Source organism: Castor canadensis, chromosome 16, assembly GCF_047511655.1.
Source record: "Castor canadensis chromosome 16, mCasCan1.hap1v2, whole genome shotgun sequence".
NCBI classification, from domain to species: Eukaryota; Metazoa; Chordata; class Mammalia; order Rodentia; family Castoridae; genus Castor; species Castor canadensis.
In genome coordinates, this window is record NC_133401.1 from 82,682,637 (window position 1) to 82,706,438 (window position 23,802).

Below are 23,802 nucleotides of genomic sequence, written 5' to 3' on the forward strand. Positions count from 1 at the left end.
AAATTATACCATAAATATTTATTGAATGAATAAATGGATGGTCCAACTCTGCCTATTCCATTCTTTTATTTTCAGAAGTACCTAAAGATTTAGGGACTAAGTGACTTCTCTGAATTTACATGCTTGTTATCTGGAATCAGGTTTCCTAAAGGACCCCTACTTATACCTTCTCCTCTTACTCCTGCCGATATAGGTAGACTAGAAAATAGATTTATCAACAGTAAGATAAGATGTTACAATTATATATTTATATGTTACATCACTTATTAACCTACGAGATCCCCCAAATCAGGAACACATCTTTGCCACCCAGTGACCCTCGTTGATTCTTAACACACCTTTGTGTCTCTTCAAAGAAAGGAGTTGAACTAATCAGTTACAAACACGAGCAGTGGGTGGCCCTGGGGCTGCATGTGCAGCACAAAGGCACTTATCCTTGGGGGACTTAAGAACAAAGAAGCAAAAACCTGCCAGATCCTCAGGAAAGTCAACCGAAGCCTTTGTGGGGAGTGTTCCCGATAATGCTGACGGATAGGTGTTCTGAAAGACCTATTTTGATTTTCTTATCGGAATGGAGATTGAGCACACGGCACACAAGAGGCAATTCTCAGAGAGAGGAAATTGAAGCAAGAAATAAGTGTTTGAAATAATAATCTGTTGTTGATCCCTAACCAACCTGAAATGAGAGTGCAAGAATTAATGAGGCTCCTAACCCCTTGTGACATAGGAATATGTGACTTGGGCCAGGCACAGCAATTTCCCTGGTGTTTTGATCATGTGTTGTGAAAGAGAAAACAAAACCATTGTCCCTTTGAAGGCAGAGTTACCTTAATACAGGAAATGTTGCTCCTCAGACGAAAAAAGTGCCAGACAGTATGCATGCTTCTTGAAAAGCACTTGGAAGACCTCAGCAAGGAGAAATATCTCCACCAAGAACATTGTCACTGTGCATTTAATTGCCCATCATTCAGGACAGGTAGCAGTTTTACTAGGGAAAGTTGGCATTTTTAGGAAAGAAGCAAACTAGCAGAAGTGACCTGTGATTTAAACAAAAAGAAACGGCAGGGTGGTGTGCCTCAGTTCTCAGCTCTGTCAGAATGGCACTCTGTGACTCTGGACAGCCCAGGTAGCCTCCTGGTGACTCTGCTCAGGGGAGAGAAACCCTGCCACTTTGGTGAGGCTGTGAAGTCCTAAGGCTTTGAAAAAACATGTTTGATAAATGTTCGCTCTGAATACCAAATAGAAGGCGATGCTGCATCACTGGATTCTGGGAAATATTTTGGGAAATGAGGAAGGGCCGAGGAAGCTCTCTGTAGTGACTGAACAGTCGTCCTTCTAGTTAGAAGAAGGAGAATGGTATTTGCCCAGGCATGCCTCACCAGAGCACTTGATGACAGAGACCTGGCACCACCTTGCACCTCAGTAAGGGCCAAGTGGCCAGGGCATTTGGTTTTTTTTTAAATAGAGAAATATGTGATTTTTACATTTTAGGATGAGTACAATATTAGAAGGCAATCCAAATATCTTTTAAAATCCTTTGAGAAAGTTTATGGTGTGATTCCTGGTTGTTTTGGCCTTCCAGAAGGATGAGGATTTCTTGGCAGAAATAGGATGGGTGTAACTTGTGTGGGCCCTAGCCACATTTCCTTTGTCAGCCCTTTCCTCATTAAAAACTCCTAAAATTAGGGCCAGGAGCCAGATACCTGTAGCACACTCCTATAATCCTAGCTTCATGGGAGGCTGAGAGCATAAAGATTGGAGTTCAAAGCCAGCCTGGGTAAATAGTTCATGAGATCCTATCTCCAAAAGAACCAGAACAAAATAAACCGCAGGTGTGACTCAACCGACTGCTTTGCAAACATGAAGCTCTGAGTTCAAAATCCCAGTCATACCAAAAAAGAAGAAAAAGTAGGGCTGGGGAAGAGCTCCATAGCATAGCGCTTGCCATGCATATACAAGGCACTAGATTTGCTCTTAGCACTAAAACAAATTAAAATTATATTTATAACTAAAATGCTATAAAATATTATATATGAAACATTCTCTATAACCTACCATGTGGGCACCTAGACGTACCATGGGTCCTTTACTTCTACTCTTCTTGTGCCAGTGGCTTGGTTTCTTTGGGAGGGAAGCCTGTGGTAAGTGACATTTTCATGTTGCTGCCCTCACTGGTAGGTCTGAAAATGTGAATTTCAATGATTTGAGATAACGGCCCCTTGTCTTAAAGATAGAACCGTAATCTGCTGAAAACTAGTAGAAGTGAGTGACATAATACTAACCATTTACTGTGGATTCCAAAATCATAGTCGCAACTTTCACTTAAGGAACAGTAAGGTGCATGTGCCACCTGAGTGCTCTGATTTTCCTCCTAAGGTCAGAGCCATCCTTACGAAGAACAGGTTTCTACATTGCATTTAATATTGTCTTATTTTTGTTAAAGCTGAGTATACTCCCCAGAACTTAATGTTTTCCATATGAGTCAAGGCAGTCTTAGTGAATGTTGGGTGTTCCCGGAAGTGTCTGCAGCTTTCTGAAATCGCACCCAGTTCGTAATTCTGCTCTGCAGTTGTGTTGAACTGTCTGGTCTTTGCATCCTCTCAGTCTTCTCGGTGTCAAGTTCATTTCCCCTGCTGCGTCCTAACCCTGTAGACTCTCCTTTGTAACTTCAGTCAGAGCAAATTGCCAATTTGCATCTTCCATCCACACCTTGCCAGCACCTGGCTCTTCCTGTGGATAAGCAGTTACCACTGCTGTCCCCTTGTACACAGTCCCACAGGTCTCCTGAAGGTCAATCCAGGAGTCCTCCCACCTGTCTCTCCGAGATGAACCATTTTTTCATTCCTAGTGACACACCAACCAACCTTCTAGTCACCTACATCTTCCGCCAGCTGCTGCCACAAGTGTCTAGTCTTTGCAGCAAATTTCAGAAAATTTATCTGCTTCATTGCTTCTGTGTCTCCTCCCCCATTTTCTCTCATAAACACTGTGCAGTCAGACTGTCACCTGTGTCCCTCCAGGTAATTGTTCTTTGCTAAGGTCATCAGTGATTACTATGCTGCTCCATGGTCATTGTCAATTCTTGGGTCTCATCTGAATGATCTATCAATAACTGGGAAATAGTTCATCTCTCTTCTCTTTGATACTTTGTTCCCTTAGCTTCTTTTCTACCTTGCACTTGTGGCTTTCTTCCTATGCCACTAGTGGCTTTTTCATCCTCCTTTCTGCTCCAAGCTCTTAACTTAGATGTGCTGAATGCTCAGGAGGTACAGCCAAGATCGCAGAGCTCGGTCCTTGCTGTGTTTTCTGTCCACAGTGACTCCAGCCTGGTGATCATGACCTCTCTTATGGGCTAACCATCTGCTCCTGCTCTGAAATCTATAGCTCTTTTTTTTTTTTTTCATTTATAGAATTTTTTATTGTTATATTGGTGGAACATTGTGACATTTACCAAAGTTCTTACAATATATCATAGTTGAATTCACCCCTCCATCACTCTCCTTTGTCCACCCTTCCCCATTCCTGGGATAGTTTCAACAGGTCTCATTTTTCTGTTTATAGCTATACAGGGAATTTCCTTGAGACCCTTCCACATGTATCTGTACTGAAAGCTGAATTGGCTCATGCTTATTTTTCTCCTTTCCACCTAGTCCCTTCTTATCATGATGAAATCTACCTCTCTCTAATATGTTCAGCTGCCTGATTAGCACCTCCACTTGTACGTCGACTATGGATAATGACACGATTCAAACTCAGCATGACTGTGGATCCCAGCCTTCTCCACACACACGATGGGCACACACCAGCACCCCCCCACACACACACACACATGCTTCTCTTGTAGCTTTCACCATCTCATTAGTGGAATCCCCTTCCTTTTAGTGTTTATTCCAAGACTGTCCCTGTTATTTCTGTTTCCTGACATTCTGCCATACCTCACACCACCTCCCCAGTATAGACCACTACTGCCCACAACTCCAGCATCTCCATCCAGATAGGTCATAATTGTGTTTGATGGATGTGTTCTATATTGCCTGTTCTTGCCTCCATGTCCCTAATAATCAGAGCAATCCCTCCCCCTTCTTTTTGCCATAGTGGAGATTGAATCCAGAGCATCAATCCAGCTACAGAAGCGTCTACCACTTGAGCCACACCTCCAGGCTTCAGTTTCTATTTTGTTTTTGAGATAGGTTCTCCCTCACTTTGCCTGGGCTCAAGATCCTCTTGCCTCTGCCTCCTGGGTGCCTGGATTACAGCTATGCTCCACCATGATTGTCTTGGAGCAGTCCTTTTTAAATGTAGATGAGATGCTGTCATTCTTCTGCCCAGAACAACACAGTTAACCATGCAATGGTTTTCTCTTTCACTTGGAGTAAAAACCGAGGGATTTTTGTTGTTTTGTAGCAGGCATGTGTTCTACCACTTGAGCCACACCTCTGGTCCTCCTTTATGTTATTTATATTTTGAATAGGACCTTACATTTTTGACTAAGGGTCCTTCTACCTAAGACCTTCCACATAGCTGGAATGATAGGTGTGCACCAACACACTGAGCTTATTTGTTGAGATAGGGTCTCACTAGCTTTTTCCCTCCACTGTCCTTGAACTGTGATCCTCCTGATCTCTGCTTCCAGAGATCATTACAGCCTGGTCTACTGTGCCCAGCTCAAAACCAAAGTTTTAAAATCAGCCCCTTAAGCACTACAGAACCCAGACCTATTAACTCTGATGCCTTCTCATGAGGTCATACCAGTCACAAAGCCCTCCTTACTGCTTTTAGAACTCGCCAGGCAGTCTTCCTCTCGGTCCTGATGGGCACTGGGAAAACATGGCTGCCTCCACTTCTTCAAGTCTTGGCTAAAATGTACCCTCTCACTGAGCTGTCCTGAATCACATTCTTCAAAATATTCTCAGGCAGTCCCGCGCTCCTCTTTGCTTTCACACACGTATCATCTTTTAAGTTACTACACCCTAACTTTTCTACTTTGTTAGTTCTCATTGTCTGTCAACTCCAGTGAAAACAGAAGCTCTGTAACCAGTGAGAGACCTGGGCCATTTCTGTTTGCTGATCCATCTCAAGCCCTCAGCTTAGTACCTGGCCCTGGCAGGTACTGATCCAGTGAATGAGGGCAGGCACCCACCAACAGACTCTTGACTCTGTTCTCCTAGCCCCACAGACATATTCTTTTAGGTTATCTGTCTTATCTATGAGGCTAACCCTCATTACCCCGAGGGGTAAGGAGAAAGTCGTGCACCTTGGGAGAGGAGTGAGAGTCCATCGAGGTTGTGCTGCTCTTTCTACCACAACTCCTACTTGGCATTCTTTCCTGGAACATTTTTAGACCCTGCCATGTTCTGACCACACTGTGCAGTGCACCATGGGCACAGGGTAACTTTTATTCCTACAGCCTTATGAGCTTACTAGCTTTGTTATAGAAAAGCAAACTGAAGACTGGAAGTAAGGGTTCATTAAATTGTGTATGAGCAAGCCATAAGTGATAGAGTAAGATCTCAAATTTGGGGAGACTGGCTTCTATTCTTAACCACACTGTCTGAGGGGGATGCTGCCTGGATTTCCAGGCAATGTGTCAGTCACAATGAATTTGTCACATGCACCTTTGCTGTACAGCGTTATTCTAGACTGGCTGGAACTTTAAAAGACATGCAGACAGAGGTATTCCTGGGTAGAGTCACTCACTATCTCAACAGAAAATGCCCAGGGGTGTGACATGATAGGAAAAAAAAATAATCACATAGGGAGATAAGTGATCCCATGATTTTACTTTTAAAATTTAAAAATGGATTTAATTTTTAAAACTTGAAGTCAAAGTACAGAGAAGAAAGTAAACCATACTCATCGCATGTAACTAGCAAGTGTTAGCATTGGGTCAAATTTCTGCAAAATCCCTTTTCTCCCTGATTGCATTCTTCTCCCTCCATTGCCAGAAATAATTGTTATGAAGAATTTGTTACAGATTTCTGCTACGTACATGAATCTATGAATGACATGTCACACACTTTATTTTTCCTTATTGTGCTTTTGTTACTCAACGTTTACAATCTGAGATCTACTCTTATTAAGAATGACCCAGGCTATTTTATGTAATAATTCTCTAGTCACAAAATTGCAATTTTGTGGCAAAGGGGGATCTGCATTAAAGATTTACCATTCTTTTTGCCACTTTTTCAGGAGACTTGTTTCTTCCAAAAGACTACTGTGATAAGTCATCTAAAACTAAAATTACTTTAACTCGTGTATCTTTGGTGCCAGTTTTAAGCAGGGTAAAGGCCTTGTTTTCTGCTTTTGTTTTGGTTTTAATAAGCATAAATTAACTGTACAAAATAATAAGCTGCATTGTAGCATTTCCTACATTGTATATGAGGTATTGGATCACAGCCGTCATCCTTTGTGGCCTCTCTCCCAAAGGTGTTGACTCTGTTGGAGGTGAATGTATCTGTCATGTGTTGATAGGAATGACTCTCGGGGCATTTGGTTTATGGTTCTGGCCACATTGGGATGATGATTTTGGTGGAGAATTAGTCTCTGGCATGGTTGAAACCGATTAGTGACAGCATCACTCACTCCACAGACACAGCCGTGCTGCCGGTGTGGTAGTTTAGCTGTGATGACATGACTTTTTTTTTTTTTTAATTCCACTTAGCCAGTTTCTGCCTTTGATTCTTAAATTCCTTTTTGGACTTTGGCTTAGTATGACTCAACAACTCTCTATAAGTCAACAGCTGCCAGATGCTAAATGTAATCAAGACTTTGCATGTATTCGTAACCTACGACATGTGTTTGTAACACAGGAAGCAAGGTGGGGAAGGAAGGGAAGAAGAATTCTTGACTCAGTTTCAGTTATATTCTTTCCTCATTTACGGGATGCTAACAGTCGTCATCAGTAAGCTTGATGATTAGATGCTTATCGTAGTTTCAGGCAAGTGTCTAAACCCTCACGGTAGGTGGTGATGAAGCAGTTGGTTTAAAGGAATTGTTTAACAAACAAAAGCATTGCATTAGCATTTTCCCTAAAATATTTGTAATCACAATATAGAGTCTGATTAGATACAGAGGTAGAGGATCCACTCTACATACATTCACTTGATGGTAGACAGATCCACCCATCTCACCAGACGTCAGGTTGTAGATGAGTTCATTAATTCTTGAGATCGTGACTGATCCCTCACTGATGAGAAGTCACAATGTTTTCAAAACATCACGGGCGTGAGGGAGACAGGGACCTGGATGAGGGCTGAGAATACAAATGACATTGACTTTGTAGAAGTTTTGTGTAATGTTGGAAGGTCCTCTGCTGATAGCAAAGGTTCTTTGTGTTACTCTAGGATATTATGTGATTTAGTGGAACGACATTAAATATATTGAAATACGTGCAACTTGAGTAGAGACCACATTTCATTGCATGGTGGAGTCTCATTTCATGGGCCACCATTTTGTAGTTTCAGCAATAATAGCAGCTAATATTTATTGCTTTCACTTTTATTTCGGACAGTGCTGGGGTTGCACTCAAGGCCTTGCACTTACTAAGCTGATGCTCTATCACTTGAGCTGTACCTAAGCACTTTTTGCTTTAGTTATTGTTCAGACAGGGTCTTGCATTCTTGCCTCAGGGTCTTGCATTCAGCCTCATACCATAATTCTCCTACTTGCAACTCCCATTTGCTGGGATTACAGATGTGTACCACCTCACCCAGCATTTTTGCTGAAATGGGATCTTGCTAACTTTTTGTCCAGTCTGACCTCGAACTCTGATCCTCCTAACCTCTTTCCTCTGAGTAGCTGGGACTGTATTTATTGAGTTTTCATCTTGAGTCCAAACTGTAGGAAAACACCCCTCATTGTAGGAAATTCCAATATGAATTTTTCAATAGTTGAAAGGACAAACAGAAAATTAGTAGCAATGTATAGAACTGAACTGTCTGAGATGTTCGTAGATAAAAAGCATGTTTAACATGAAATACCACAGTGTCCTCATTTCAGGGCAGAGAACACAATAATTAAATGGACTCAAAGAAAGGGATTACTTGTGCACATTAGAATATAAATTAACAAACTGAACACATATAAACAATAGAAAGAACCTGAAAAACAGAATTTTGTTTAACTGAAAGAGAAAAAAAAACTCATTGCTAGAACCAATCCAGTCAAAAGAAGACACCACAAATAAATATGAGAATGGGCACAAAAACAACATCCTACAAATCTAGTCAACATTTTTTTTAAACTCAGAATGCACAGATTGCTTTGTGCCAACCCATCGAATGGAGACATTCCTACAAAAATTTATTGCTTCAAAACATGTCACAGTGTTAGTAATCCTATAATCAAGAAATAGAACCTTTGTCTCTAAGCTTATGATCACAGGAGTGACATGTGGTCCCCCTTGATTGTGGCGGGAATTGTCCCAAGGATTTCACCTGCTTTGTCTAATTCAGTGCAGCCCTATGAAGGAAGGTGGGATTTTATGTCTATTGTATAATGAGTAATCAGACACTCAGCAGAAGTAATTAATTCTAAGACCATTACAGTTGACAAGTATTTTTTTTAAACAGACATTCTAACTCCTTCTTTCCTAACCCTAGGTGATATATACTGGCCATTTTATAGGTCTGCTGTCCTAACTAATTGGAAAACTACTAAAAACATTTAGGGCTGTGTTTGCACATTGTGCAATGCTCAGGGAATGTGAGTAATCTAGGACCATTCCCAAACGAACAGCCAGACTATGACAGCTAACTCATGGCTGTCCTTTTCTTAAATTCTTTGATTAATAAAAATTGGAGAGTCAGCATCTCCTGTGGCTAGATGAACGTGTGCTTCTGTAAGGCTCACACGTAGGATAACTGATTGGTATAGTTTTGATACAGGAATTGATTTTCAATCTTGTATTTCCATCAGCAGAACAGTGTCTGGATAGCTATGGTCCTGGCCATTTCCTTTCTATTTGTGAATAGCCACTCATTCAGCAAGACCTTTTGTTGCAGCTGCTTTGGGGTTTTCCAAATTGGGCTTGGTTCAGATTGGAGCATGAAAATGCCACCACTTCACAGCAGAATGCCACATCACCTTTCCCTTTGAGAGCTGCGCAGCTCACGGGGAAGCCAGGATCTTGGAAGCTCTCCTGCTTCTGGCCATTTTGGTCTTCAGTTGATTTGGGATGGATTGACTTACACTACAATATGTCCTCTCACAAACTGGAAATGTTTTGGCACGTTGGACATTCGTATGAATTAAAATAATCCAGCTAAAAGTTTAGAAATGTGAAACTATTACCAGTTGAGGTACTTTTTTTTCCACATACAAGAAAATTGTGATATATTATGCGTATTTTTCAAATATAAATATTTGGCTTACATTTTTTTAAATAGTAATGCATGTACAACTACTCTGTAGTTTTAAGCTGTGGGATTTTTGGTGACGTTTTGTCAACATTTGGGAAAATATCTGAATATGTAAAAGCAGATGAACTTTAGAACGGCATTAGGAGTTCATGTGAGGAATTTTAGTACTTGCACGCATGAGACATTAGAATTCACAGCAGTTTCTGCAATGGCTTTGAAAGTTGGGAGCACTGTGTATACAAATGTACAGTTGTTTTATTTATATGAAAACACTGTTTCAGATAATGCTGGTAAAGGACTGATTATTCTGTGCAGCTCACACATACCTACAATCACTTAAACATTTAAACTTAAGGTATTTATTTTAAATATAAAGTAACAGTTTGGTTCCACATTTCGATTAATCAAAAAGAAATAAAAATTTTATGTTATCACTTGTAATTGCCCTGCTTTTCTTGATTAAATTCTATTTGGCAAAAGCGAAGACTTTGGGCCGAATTACTTCAGTTACTCTGATTAAAAAGAACTGCAACATTGTGCTCTCTGTTTTTCTCAAACGTCTGCAAAATTTTTGAATCCATATTTATTCCTGACTTTAAAATGTCAACTGTAACATTTGCTCAAGAAATGTGACCCGTGTTTGTTAACAAGAGATTCTCTTTGTTTTAGGATAAATGATCCTAGAAAATGTCCATCCAAAAAAGAGGAATAAATGCTTAAAAGAATCAATATTTCATATTAAACAGCAAAAATAATTCATTAAATCTTTATTTAAAAAAATTAAAACTACACACACCTATAATCTCATCACTGGGGAGGCTGAGGAAGGAAGATCTCAAGACTGAGGCCAGCCTTGGTTACATATCAAGGCTATGTAAGAAAAAAGAAAGGAAGGAAGGAAGGGAGGGAGGGAAGAAGGACGGGAAAGAAGGAGAAAACATAAAATTGATAATTAAGAGTATATTTTAGTTTGATTCTATTTATTACTACAACTATACAGTATGGTTTCAGAAAGATAGACAATGACAATTTTTGGCAAAACATATTTTTTGGCAAAATCGTGTGCCTCCACTTTAGGCTTGCATTTTGTATCATGATCATAGAGAAACAATTTTTAACCAAAAAATATACATTTGATGGATTCATTAATTTTCCTGGGGTCTTCTTCTTAACCTTTAATTTAAATAATTATTGTTGCTCATTCAAGTTGAGATTCTTGCTATGAGAAGTGACGTTTATGTTATGTTAGAAAACTTGGACCATATTTAAGCCTTATCTTTTAACAGAGCTTCTCTGACATGAAGCCAATGTGGAAAATGGGACACTGACTTGACTGACAGGTGGAAGTCCAGTGCCCCTCCTAGTCTACTTGGACAGGGCACTAGTGAAGGTGGGCAGGGGAGGGATGCTTTCTTGGGGCTGGGTAGAGTTGAACTTTCAGCCCCCACAAGGCCTCTGCAAATACCAACCTGGTGGAAAAGGAGAGGGAAGCCCCCTTTATCCCCCCACAAGGCCTCTTCTGGCCATAGTGGTGAAATGAGCTTTCATATTCAGCCTCCTCTGATGCTAGCCTGGGTCAGGAAAGACTTATTACCACTGGAGGAAGATGGCTGTTCTGTGTCATCACCTGGCCATCTTTGATTTTACCCCGGAGTGCTCGTGGAGGCTACAATAGCCGTAATTGGGGGAGAGAGTTGTCTGCTTTTACCCATTTTTACAGTTTGCTAGTTTCTCCACCACCAGGTCTGGGATACATGAGGTGAAATGAAACCTAGTTCAAGTCCCAGAACCCTAATAGGTCTGTCTTCTGTCTCCCTTTGAGAATGTCACGTGGTGTTTATCAGTGCTCCATTGTTGTGACACACTTGAGAAAACCAACTTAATGGGGGAAAGGTTTATGTTGGCTTATTGTTTCAAGTATTTCTGTCCATGGTTGGCTGACACCATTGTTCCTGGGTGTGTGGTGAGGCAGAACAACATGGAAGAAGGACATGGTGCAGGTGCTCACCTCCTGTCAGCCAGAAGCAGAGCTCCAAGTGACCCACTTCTTCTAACTAGGCTGTACCCCATAACGGCCTGTGCAGCTATGACCACGTCAGTGGCTTGACCCTTTGATGAAGTTAGGCCTTTATAATTGCCTCTTAGTAGCTCCACCAACTAGGAACCAAACCTTCAATACATGAGCTTTTTTTGGGGGGGGCACCTCTTATCCAAACCACAGCATGTGGTTTTATACACAATGTCCAGAGGTTTCAGTTGTACTTCTTGGAAGACTAAAGAGAAGCAGATATTATCATCTAGGTCTAGAACCAGAAAGTAGTCAGTACCTCTTCTGAAGTCCCCAACCTCGTGTGAATATTGTGTTTCAATTTTCACTTGTTAACTGCTCTGAGTTTTGATTCTATAGCCCTGCTTATGATCTCATGTTGTTGGGGTTTTTTTCGGGGGGGCATCACTTTTGTATACTTTATGAAAGTCCACGTTGTTCCACCCTCTGGCATTATGTTCCTCTCTGCTCCCAGGAAGTCATTGATGACATTCATGTTGATGAGGTAGTGGATAAGAGAAGTGATACTTGTATTTGGGCAAGGATGGAAGAGGATTAATTTTTGTAAGAGGTCATTAGTGACTATTTCGATGTTATAACAGCTTTCACTTCTCATATAAAATGTCTTCTCTTACATTTAGGGAACTCAGATAGTAACATGGAGATAACAAGGGCTTTCTTGTGCTGCACTCCACCCATTATACAGTTCACTTTTATCTTCTTGCCCTCTTAGCAGAAAATCTGTTCAAATGCTGACATTTTCAGTGCTATTTGTATACCTTGGTATTACCATGACCTGATAATTCTGACTTAGCTGCATATGTGCTTCTCCTAGTTAAAGGTTATTTCAAAGTGTGAGAAGTTGGTAAAAAAAAATACAGAAAATAAAACCATGATCACTATGCACAAACATATATTTCCTTGGACTTTGTGTGCCCAATTAGAATTAGCAGGTCAAAGGACAACTCTTCATTTCTACTGCAAAATTTGTTTCTAAAAAGTTGTGAAAAGAATCTGGATATACACTGAGATTGCACAAAGAAAGGACAAGTTAAAATCTGAGTCTTATCCAGAGAGTAATTTTGAAAGACTCGTGTTCCCCTATCCTGGTCACCTAACAGCTTTTAGACCTTAACATTTTTTCCCAATACCTTCAACTTTTACTAAAATTGCTTGATAGAAATATCATAGATTTTATGAGATCTGCAGAAATATTGACTCTAGCCTTGTATTACAATATGGGGTTACACTGGGCAACTTACTGTCAACAGGCATAAACTATATGTGTGAAATAAATGAATCTGGCACATCTTGTAATCCACTTTAATCAATAGTATCAGGAAAGCTGGAGAAAGATCAAGGGTAAACATGTGTTTTATGGATACTGAGATATTGTGCCTCTTCTTTCTACAAGATAATAAAGAAGGAATAAATTATTGACTGCTTTCCACTAGAAATTTTAGCTTGGAGAATCACACAATGACTGGTCTCTCTCTTCCATTCAAAGCTGCCATGGAGCTTAATAAAGACATAATTATACAAGATGAATTAGAGCAAAATCAGTCATCCATCAATGAGCAAAGTAAGTGCAAAGCAATAAGTTGACATAGTATAAAAATTCCCCCCCTAGTTTTTTTTTTTATATTCTGAGCAGAAGTGTATAACATGGGGTTTCATGTTTTAAGATGATCTACCTGAAAAAAAAGCAATTGTTTGAAGTCAATTCATACAGAAGAATGAAATACCTGGGTATAGTCACAGGAAAGAGGAGGAGGCATAATAGCCTCCTTCCATTTTTCAATGGTGCAAAATTCCAGTTTTTCCAAGCATTCACCCCATACCAGATGAACATTTAGGGGGCAAGTTGTAAGGGTATGAAGGTTTGGACTGCAGGTGACCTTTCATGGCTCCCTGTCCTTTTCCTATGTAATATTTATTACTATATAGATTGTACTTTGTTTATGTGATTCTTTGATTAATGTCTCTTTCCTGATTAGACTGTAAATGTCATAGACTGTATTTTTATAATACAGTCCCTAACGTCTAGCACAGCACGAAGAATAATAAATATTTGTTGGATGATTTAATACATGAAAGACCAGTTTTTTCCTTTCTACTATGTGTGTGGCTCACCAGATTCATATGGTAGGCCAACAAACTTGAGCAATTGCTTCAGAATTTGTTCCTTATTCTTATATTAGAAAAGCATAAATATATGAAGCTAAAAGTGTGGGGAAAATGTGTCATGAGGGAGAGGTGGTCTCATTTGAAGATGAAGATGAGTTTAGAAGGTAATTTTTGGGGAAACATTTTTGCTTTAAGAGTAAAAACGTCTTCCATTCTGTAAGCCAATATGAACACACTCCTTTGCTGTTTTCCTTGGGAATTTGTATGCAGTACTTGCAATTTTCTTTACCGTGCTGCTCACTTGTGGTGTGGAAGCTACAAGCTTGTCGTTGAGACCCTTAAAGTTCACTTTTATCTGTGATAATTTTAAATTTATATAATTTTTACTTAATCAATGATTATCTCAAGTTTGTTGTAACATAAAAAGTATAGTTAGAATTTCTTATCAGAATAAATTTGGGAAACAAAGAAGAAACACCAAATCATGACTTCTCATGACCGTGGCCTTTTGTGGCCATGACCACTAAGCAGATCACAAAGCACATTGGATGCCCTGAAAACAGTCATGCTTTCCTCAAATGACTCTTTCTGTTTTCCCAGATGGTCTTGAAACTTTGGACTCAATAATGAGATGAAGGAAAAATACAAGGAAAGTTGCCTTCTTATACACCCACTCCATTTTAAATGAAATTATATGCTTAAAAATTAGCACACATAGAATAAAATAAGCATGTTTTACCTTGGGCTGTTTTCATTTATTGAGGAAAGATGAAGCAATATATTTCATGTGTCCAAAGATGAGATAGGAGAACATTAGTATAAACAACTTTCTCCAGTTACTTCAGAATAAGGAGAGCAACCACACAGAGAAAGGTCTGTTACTAGCATGTATGTATGAACTCAGTACCTTCTTTTTTATAGACTGTGAAACTGAGACATGCATTTCAGTAATTGAAAATGTACCATTATAAGAAAATGCTTAAATATCAAGGATGCACACTGGTGCAGAGAATTTCATATTAGCCTGATACACTGTGCCCAGAAAATAGACAGCTGCCATCAGTACTATGTGAATGGCAGATAAACCCTCCCCTTTTTCTGCACAGGTAGAAGAAGCCCACAGGAGTCTGTGCTCAGGTTGTCTGTCCAATGACTAAGTCTCACTCTGCAGAGACAATTACGTACAGAATTGGGTTTCGTTTTAGGAGCACAGTCACATAAGACTGTGGAAAGATCAGTGTGCAATGAAGAAAGAAAAGTGAAAACTCTGAATACAAGTTCATGAATCTATTACAAATTAAAGCCATATTGAGTTAATATAAGTAGTTGCTGATGCACCATAGAAAGGTGGAAAGTGATGGCACGTTTGTGGAGTATCACAGAGTGCCAAGTTTGAAGACATGAATGACTGGGAATGACCCTAATGTAATAAAATGCACACAGACAGGGTCAACTCCTGGCTTTGGTGTTATTTATAAGATTTTTCTCCACTCATTACATGAATGTACATTTATTCATTTCACTTCCTTTCTATTGTCATAAACTGATGAAAGACCAAAGAAATCAGGGTTATATATCAATAAATGGAGAACACTCTGTGTGATTCCAATTTGCATCGAAACCTTAAAATATCTTTTTATGAAACTGACTAAAAAGACATGAAATAGAGCATTTAATATCCAAAAGAAATGTTGCCAGGCTAGCATTTGGCTTGATATTGTAGGAAGAATGCAGGCCTAGGGTGTGCAGCTCCAGACATGAGTACTGGATCTGTCACCAGCCCAGGCGTGACTTTGAACAGGGTATTTCACGCCTCTTTGTACAGTGGTGGTAACAACAGTGCATCTGCTGGGCTGTTGTGAGAAATAAATGAAGCCTATTACATCCCCAGCCCAGTGCCTGTATGTGATACCATGAGTGTTCAATAAATGCCTAGTCTCTTTGCTTCCCATGAGCCCATGGGGCCATCCCTCCATGCCCCTTCATTTTCCATAGGTGAAGCTTATTGGTGGTTTGAAATTGCCCTAGCAGAGTGAAATCTTTGATATCATTTGCAAACAAAATGACTAGCTCTTCAGCATTTCGATGCTACTTTGCACACACATGACATTACTCATTAGAAAGAGCAGGTTGGTGTTACCACACAAAGCCACAATGATCTTGATGGATTAATGCCCAAAATTTATAGAAGAGAAAACTGGAGCTCACAGAGTTAAGAAACTTGCCACAAAGGAGAGGAAATTGTCACCAATGGTGATACTAAGACTGGCTCCCAGGTCTTCTAGTCACTGCTCATATTTATTGTAGGACACGAACACAGATCACATAGGGATCAGAATTAGGTTTTGCTACCATGTAAGTGAGTGACCATGGATGAGTCACTTAAATTCTCTGGTTCTCAGTTTCCTTATCTATAAAAAGACTCCAAGAATATCATGTTCAAAAGATGCACATTTTTCATGAAAAATAAAACTTGCAAAATAAAAAAGTCAGGTGTAAGTGTATGGTGTGTAGTAGCTATGACAAGTACAGGGTTTCTTCAGCTACCCGGTACTCCCTGGACATCTGTGTCAGATGCCTGATGACCCCAGGAGTGAAATCTGAGTGTTCTGGCCTGAGACTGATGTTTACTTCTGTTGGTTTGTTTCCAACACACCCCAATGTGCTGTATACGCTTACCCAAGGCCTGTTTCCGAGTACCATGGCAAGTGAGATATATATTTGTTGGATGAAAAGATGTCTGTCTGCTTTCTGTAAGAATGCATTTTGACTTTGTAAAGCGTTTCACACCGTTTAATCCCTGTTTTGTTGCTGTCGCTCTAGGGACTAACTTCACCCTTGCGGAACTGGGCATCTGTGAGCCCTCCCCGCATCGAAGTGGCTACTGTTCCGACATGGGCATCCTGCACCAGGGCTATTCCCTGAGCACAGGCTCTGACGCGGACTCTGACACCGAGGGCGGGATGTCCCCTGAACATGCCATCAGACTGTGGGGGAGAGGGATAAAATCCAGGCGCAGCTCCGGCCTGTCCAGTCGTGAAAACTCAGCCCTTACCCTGACTGATTCTGACAACGAAAATAAGTCAGATGACGAGAACGGTAAGGTATTTAAATACCTTTGAATGTTCTGTGCACTGAGCAATGTGGGGCTTGGGATTTTGTTTGATTTTTTTTTTTTAATAAAGAGACATAATAAAAATCATTCATTTTCTTTTAAATCAACCTTGTCTACCCAGTCAGAGCTGGGGGAAAATAAACTAGCCACCCTCAAGCACACAAGAAATGAGAAGAGAATTTTCAAGTCACATTCTGAGGATAACACAGTATTCGGGTATAGTCAGTTGGTCTTATTAGCAAGTAAATTACACAGCAAAAGAGGCAGCCTGATAAACTATGACCTATGAGAGAGAATGTCCTCTCTCCACAAGTTTCCAGGTCTTTCTATTGATTTCCCCTTTCCCAGGAAATAGCAACCTGCATTTCTTTTTTTTTTTTTTGTGGCCATCTCTTAAGAAGCCTACCTTATCTTAGACTTTCATTTCCAGGCAGCAATAGCTCATATCCGCACCAAAGATCAAACTTGGGACACGTGGAGTTTAATAATGACACATAGGAAAAGACTTGTCTCCAAAAAAAGTCTTCCTGTTCATGTTCACTTTTCTCTGGGTACACCTATGTAGGTTCACGGTTTCCCACACCTTCCTTCACAAATCACTAAGGCCTATCCGTCAGCATTGTAGCTGAGTTTTAATGAAACTTTGAAAATTAAATACTTCTGATCACTGAGCAGCACATGTAGGGAAGCCTGAGCAAGTCATTAAAGAGATAAGGTGTTATTTGTGGATTTCCTAGCGACTCAGAACCGTGTTTGGTTAAATACATTTGAAAAAAAATGAATTGCCTTAGGTACAGCTGATTTATGGAGAAAACCTCAAACACTCTATAGCTTGTTATGAATAGACTCCTGCTTGCTGAAAGAATCGTCATTAAGATGTTTACAAATAGATCGGTTAAGAATGTTTATATAAAATATTATAAACTTCTGCTAGAGCAGCTTGAAGGATCTTCTTTTACTGAAAAAAGAAAAAGAAAAGTACAGGAGGACAGCCTGCTGTGAATGCAAAACTTCGCTAAGTACCATTTAATCTCGCAACTGTGTCGAAAATGCATCCTTTCCTGGGTAAGTCGCACAGATTCCATAAGATGTCACTTTGGTGCATTTAAATTTATCTTTAATTTTGGAATAATTTGTTCTTCAGTGGAGACAAGGGGCTGTGTCTTACTTATGCCTCTGCTCGCAGACCTAATCAAGGTGTACTCTCAAGGAAAAACCTACACTTGACTCCTTTTGAATTTTAACAAAATTCTAATACTTGGCGCGTTCAACACTCTAAGGTGCTTATTTGCTAGGAAATTACTTTTCAAAGTTTCCATGAAGGCACACATTGAATTCATTTACCCATGTCCTTTTTCAACTTCAGTATATGTCAGATACTATTTAAACAGAGCAGTTCTGATTGCCTAATAAATAAAACACTTGTAATCCAAGAATTGATAGTACACTTTAAATAAGGCATTTTAGCAAGTCTCCCATAGCTGGCATTCTCACATCCATAAGGGGAACCATCTATATAGGGTTTCTTATGCACACTTATAGAATCTTCACCCTCTTTACTTATTTATACTTACCTCTTAAGAACTCAACCAGCAAGAAGAGCTTTCCACTGAGGCAATATGAGAAAACAATGCTTGCCTTGAGTATACCTAGTACTGCTATTGATGGAGAAATTTTATAATTAATCATTTATTTGAGGGACTAATAATAGTCCCTTTGTTCCAATATTATTTGAAGAGTTTTTCACTATGGAAATCTCTGTAAATCCCGCTTACTGATAGGAAAGAAGTCATTATAGGCAGTATCTTGATTTTTTTCCTGTAACACTAGTTATAATGCAGTCAGAATAGCATAAAGAAAAAAAACCATAGATTTGCTGTGCAGTTATATATCTGCAAGCGCCCGGCCAAGTCCAGAGGTCAAGCTAGGTGAAAGATAGTTATTTTAAAATACACAGGTAGAACGTCTTTTTCCCTCTGTTTAAGAATTAATTCAGTATTTCACATATGTAAATAATGTACATTGTGCATGTTCTATTTTCATTTTGAGGGGCTGGAAATAAAAACAAGAAATTTTACATGCTACATCATAAGGTCTTTAGGCAAATAAAATATAAGGCACAAGCTTTTCTGCAGGCTGGGGTGTTAACTTCAGTAACTCTGGCTCTGTCTCTCTGACGAATTCTGTTTAGCTCACAAAGAAATCAATGCTTTTTCACATCAGTGATTTTATGAAGTTTGGGAATGTATTATCATATAGATTGACAGTTGCCCCACTGGTTCCACACCACAGCATGGACACTTACAAAGCCATCATTAATTTCTCACACTTGTACCCAGCAATGGCTTCCTCCATAATAAACACTGTGTCCTTCAGAACCAAATCAATAACCTTTTAGGTATGGCTCTCCTGAAGAGGAAAACACAAGAATGTACACTTTCAGAAAGAAGCCCTCCATTCAATTTTAGATTTTAAGGATGCGTGGTCACAAAATGAATCTTTTCTGTGAGACTCTTTGTTCTTATTTCTTTTGTATGGTGAAATTTGGGGGTGCACTGATTTTTCACACTGTTTATAGGAAAGCTCCCCTTAAAAATTCTGATTGTGGTTTTGCTGTGTATAGATAGCGAGCAAAGGCAGATGTCAGAAACCAACTTCCCCTTCTAGAGGATGAAGTGTGCATCCAGCCATCCCTGGCAAGGCAGAGGCTGCCAGACCTTTACCACTCACTGTTCTGCCCCCCTCCCTCTTGGTATGGCCACTAACTTAACATTGTGCTGGCTTCAGCTGGGTTGCTTTAAAATAGATAAAACTCTCAGGTTCAGGGAATCCTATCAGGTTTTTTTTTTTTTTAAGTCTATCTTGAAGCTAATGATGGCTTGGTTAGAAATGACAATGAGAGCTGAGGATAGTGAGACCAAGTTTTTGCTGTGAATTTCAACTGCCTCTGTACAAAGAACTTTTCCAGTGTCTTTAAATCAGAATTATGCCCCTTTTTTTCGAGAGTAAATGTCCCACTTAAAATATGTCCTCTTCCAGGCTCTTTCTATTTCTTGAGTTGTGGAGAAAATGGGGTGGTCACTAATCCACAAGAATAACAAATTGCCTCCTTACAGCTGTACAACAGCATGTTCTGTAAAAATCCGGTCCATGTATCCTTGACTCCATTAGGTAGTCATTTTTTCACTTTGGGGACTTAAAAAAATCCTTGAATTTTTTCCAGCATAATTGTAGTTTCAGTTATTTTACTGAAGATCTAGAAAGAAAAGAAATAAAAAAGACAAAGCTTGGCCAGGGGAGAGAAAGCCAAAAATTACAGAAAACTAAATTTGGCCTTAAAAAAAAAAAAAAGCTTTAAGAAATTTATTTTGCCTGCCGCCTCTCTGTTTCTACCCAAAGTAAATACGAACCATGTTCTTTTCTTCCTCTGCTGTCAGTTGGAAAATTTCTAATTCTCAAAATATACTTTGAGGTTGAAAATATAAATGTTGGATTAATCCCATTACATTTCACAAAATGCATTACAGACAAGCTGGTTCTCACACATAATGGATGTGTGTAAAGTGTGTGTGTGGGACGCAGATTCTATGAGATGATTAGTCCCCTTGCAAAGGGCTGTTGTGTGTCTGTGTCCTCAGCAGAGCTTCTGCATGCTCAGGTGTGTACTGCTTGTTAACTGGGACCTAAGGAATGAACCCAAGAGAAGGAAGGATTTTTCTACTCAGAAACAATGAAGGTTGCCACCACCAGCCAAGTTGTATTCATTTTTCATAGGAGGTGAGTTTTTAAAGTCTTCCTGCTTTGTCTCCAAATCCACCTCCCCAAAGACTGTAGCAGTCAAGTGCTTCATAGTAAACGCATACAAGAAACCCACTGGTGGATTTGTATTTCCATCTTACTTTCTTATTTTTACAATCACATAAATTTATTTTGTATTTTATACTCTACTCTATTCCTTTGTCGTCTTCTATCTCACTTATAAAAATTATAGAGAATGCCTAAAACAGACAGAAAGCTTTCTACTAGCTACAGATCTAGACTTAATTTTGGTCTTAAAGAGAAACGAAAATTCACAAGTGTGATGGTGAAAGAAGTAGCTATAAAATGCATCCCTTAAGAGTTGACCATATTTTTGACATTGAGACAGGATCACTTCTTTTCCAGTCAAATTTTATGGCAAAAAAAATTTCCATGGAACCTAAGTAAAATAAAATATTGACACAATTCCTTAAAAAAAAAAGAATACTAAACAAAAAAGGAATAAATTCTCAAGGAATTTTGATAAGAGTTATTTCAAATTGTGTTGTTATGTTTTTCCTTATACTTAGAAATTTTTAAAGGCAGCACAAGTAAAGAGTGAATGGGTGAAAGTGGATTGAGAAAGTAAAGGGATAGGAGCAGATATTACGGTCCTTATTCTTACCCATTTCTGAGTGAGGGGATGATCTCATTTACATGACCGGTTGGATTCCAAAAACTCCAGATGGTAGAGCTATAGAGGTACCTCACTTTTAAAATTATTAATAGGAATCTGAACTATATGATGGTCACAGTCCTAAAACATGGCTGATAAAAATAGAGACAGACAAATTTAGGAACTGTACATGGTCACATGGAGGATACTGAGCAAGAAGGGAAATGATTGATATTTGGCAAACAAACCTGTAGAGACTGTAGAAGTGTAAGCCATTGGCAAATTAAGCAATGCTTATGTTACTTGAAAGTTGAGTGCAGGGTGCAGGGAAGAACTTAAGACTGTGGGCCTTACTTCAGCCCTGCAGTTTCCACATTGTAAACTTCAGTAGCATGGTCTTCAGTTATTTATATATTTCTTTCCTTCCTTTGGTGGTTTCTTTCATGTTTGCTAATGCTCCCAGGGGCCTATCAAGCAATGACTCCATTCAATAACTACAATAAATAAGAAGGAGCAGTAAGCCTCACTTGGAGCAATGGCATCTTGATACTACTCGTGTAATCTCCAGGCCTTCGGGGAGACGTGGGGCTTGGTGGATAATCGTTTGGTTTGAAGCTGCAGAGTAAGTTGCAGCAGAGTGGCAAAGGCAGTAAAAGAGGCAAGTGGCAAAATAACTAGAAGCTTCTTCAGTCAGAAAACTTGTACTTTTTTTTTTGGCCTGTGATTGTCATGTTTTTGTTTAGTTGTTGTTTGTCAAGGATCAAATTGAATTCATATAAAAGATGGGAGAGACATGCTGTGAATCGAGTACTAGGGTCATAAATAAAACGAATTAAATTTAAGACAGTATTAATTTCCCACAGACAACTGAATCAGGATGAACCTGAGAAGAAAATAATATCAAAGTAAAGTGGGTCTGAGAAGAACACAAGAGCCATGATGAGATATTTCAGTTAGACATTCTGAAACCAGGACACGGAAGTAGGGGGAGAAAAGTTCAAGGAATAGATTTGTAAATAGAGTAGGACCTGCAGGTTTACATGCTGTCTGCATAATATCTACCCATCTGCAGCATCCATACACGTGTATATACACACACTTGTGATTTAATTCACTATTATTTAATGTGCGCTGTAAGAACTACCCAGGGCACTTTCCTTTCTCTGTTTTTCTAACTCAGTTGGAATTATGTCGAGGGAGTCACAGACAGGGTAAGTGCTTGCTTGTGGGAGGGCTGTTGACTGCAGAACACATGAACTGTAGTTCATTGTTTTATTCGGTCAGTGCAATGTTGATTGTTTTTTTTTTTTTTTAGTTTACTAACATTTTAAAAGTGGAACATTTCATACGCATAAATTTTTATTTGGGGCTTCTCTGGAAACATAAGACTCAATAATATTGGTCCAGATTTCTCAGTGGACAACTTTGTATCAGAAGCAATAACGTAGCATATCTATGTGGAACCCACGTTCCCGGGGCTTACCTGTGTTTCCTCCCAGTACTGCATTAGTTGAAGGTTTGACTTAGCCTTTCTATGTACTTAACGGTCTTGACTGATGTACAAACTTGAAGCAAGTCAGATATAATAAAAATTGTAGGGGAAAAAAAGCTAGAACCAAGAAAGTTTATCTTAACTGAACACGTTCTCAGAACTGTAGGTAATGTTACTTCTTTTGAGTCACCTGCAAAGTGAGTTTCATATTATTATACCAAATTTCTAAAATGGTTTTAAAACACTTAGATTTAAATGCTGCAGGTAAAATTAAATCAAATGAAAGTCAATTTAATTAGGAAATAATGTAATAACTGTATATGTGATAGGGAAGGGAGTGATATGTCACCCCATCTTCTGAAGTAGCTGTGCTGAAGTACTGGAAAATTACGGTTGGAAATCTTTGATTTCATGCACAGAGTTAAAGCTGTTGTCATGTGAACTTACTTGGAGGACTTGGAAGAAATGATGGGGGAAAACCTACTTTGAAAACTTGAGCTGCTACTTCTGATTGAGGAAACCCAGGAGCTTTTCAGGAGGAAGCCATTTAAAGAGGAAAAAAATGACAGCATAAATTGTGTTCAGCAGGTGTTTCTGGAGTCTGGTGCAGTGATGGGAAGGACAATAAGATGAAAGGCTGGCACAGGACGATGTACAGCAAAGACCCCAGCACCTCAAAGGAGGAGGACAGGGCGTGAGGTTGGGTAACACAGAGGTGGGAGCAAGAGTCAGCAATGATGCTCCCGAGGCAAGGGATGTTTTCCTAGCATTGTAGGCCCCATGTACCCCACTACAGGGTTGTTTGTGAAGAAGGAAAGATTGACATCTAAGCATGCTTACTGATGGGATGGAGCTGAAATTTGGGGGTCAGCCTGCTTTGAAAAAGAATGGGTTAGCAGTTAATTTTGTGGAAGGCTTATATTCTCCTCGAGTTGGTTCTCACCTCAGCAGCATTTCACTTGTGCTAAACATAAAGAAAGAACATGAACTGGCACTGAGAGAGCTAGGCACTAGAGGAGCATCAGGACCTATTTATTTAGAGTATATCTTATGTGACAAATAAACTGTCGCATACCCACTAGTCCAAAAAGACCTTTGAAATGAATGAAAACTTGGCACTTGGAAGGTAACACACATTGGTTAAATAGGCATATTTAATGAAGTGAACAAAACTGTTTTATTTTAATTATTATTGATAAAAACAGTGGTGTCTGATAAGGAAGCTCTTTAATGTGGAAGATCCCGTTT

The 23,802-nt window shown here is 39.4% G+C and overlaps 1 protein-coding gene across 16 annotated transcripts in view; it reads left to right on the top strand.

Moving 5' to 3' along the window:
- Tenm2 (teneurin transmembrane protein 2) overlaps positions 1 to 23,802 on the top strand; it is a 1,177,215-nt gene that overhangs the window by 348,354 nt on the left and 805,059 nt on the right. For 13 of the 16 annotated variants that reach the window (XM_074057721.1, XM_074057728.1, XM_074057729.1 and 10 more), the window contains 2 exons: positions 12,914 to 12,988; positions 16,357 to 16,632. In XM_074057721.1, coding sequence (XP_073913822.1) covers positions 12,914 to 12,988; positions 16,357 to 16,632 — 351 coding nt within the window. The remainder of the gene's footprint in view (positions 1 to 12,913; positions 12,989 to 16,356; positions 16,633 to 23,802) is intronic. The other 3 variants (XM_074057730.1, XM_074057726.1, XM_074057727.1) reach the window with 1 other exon arrangement.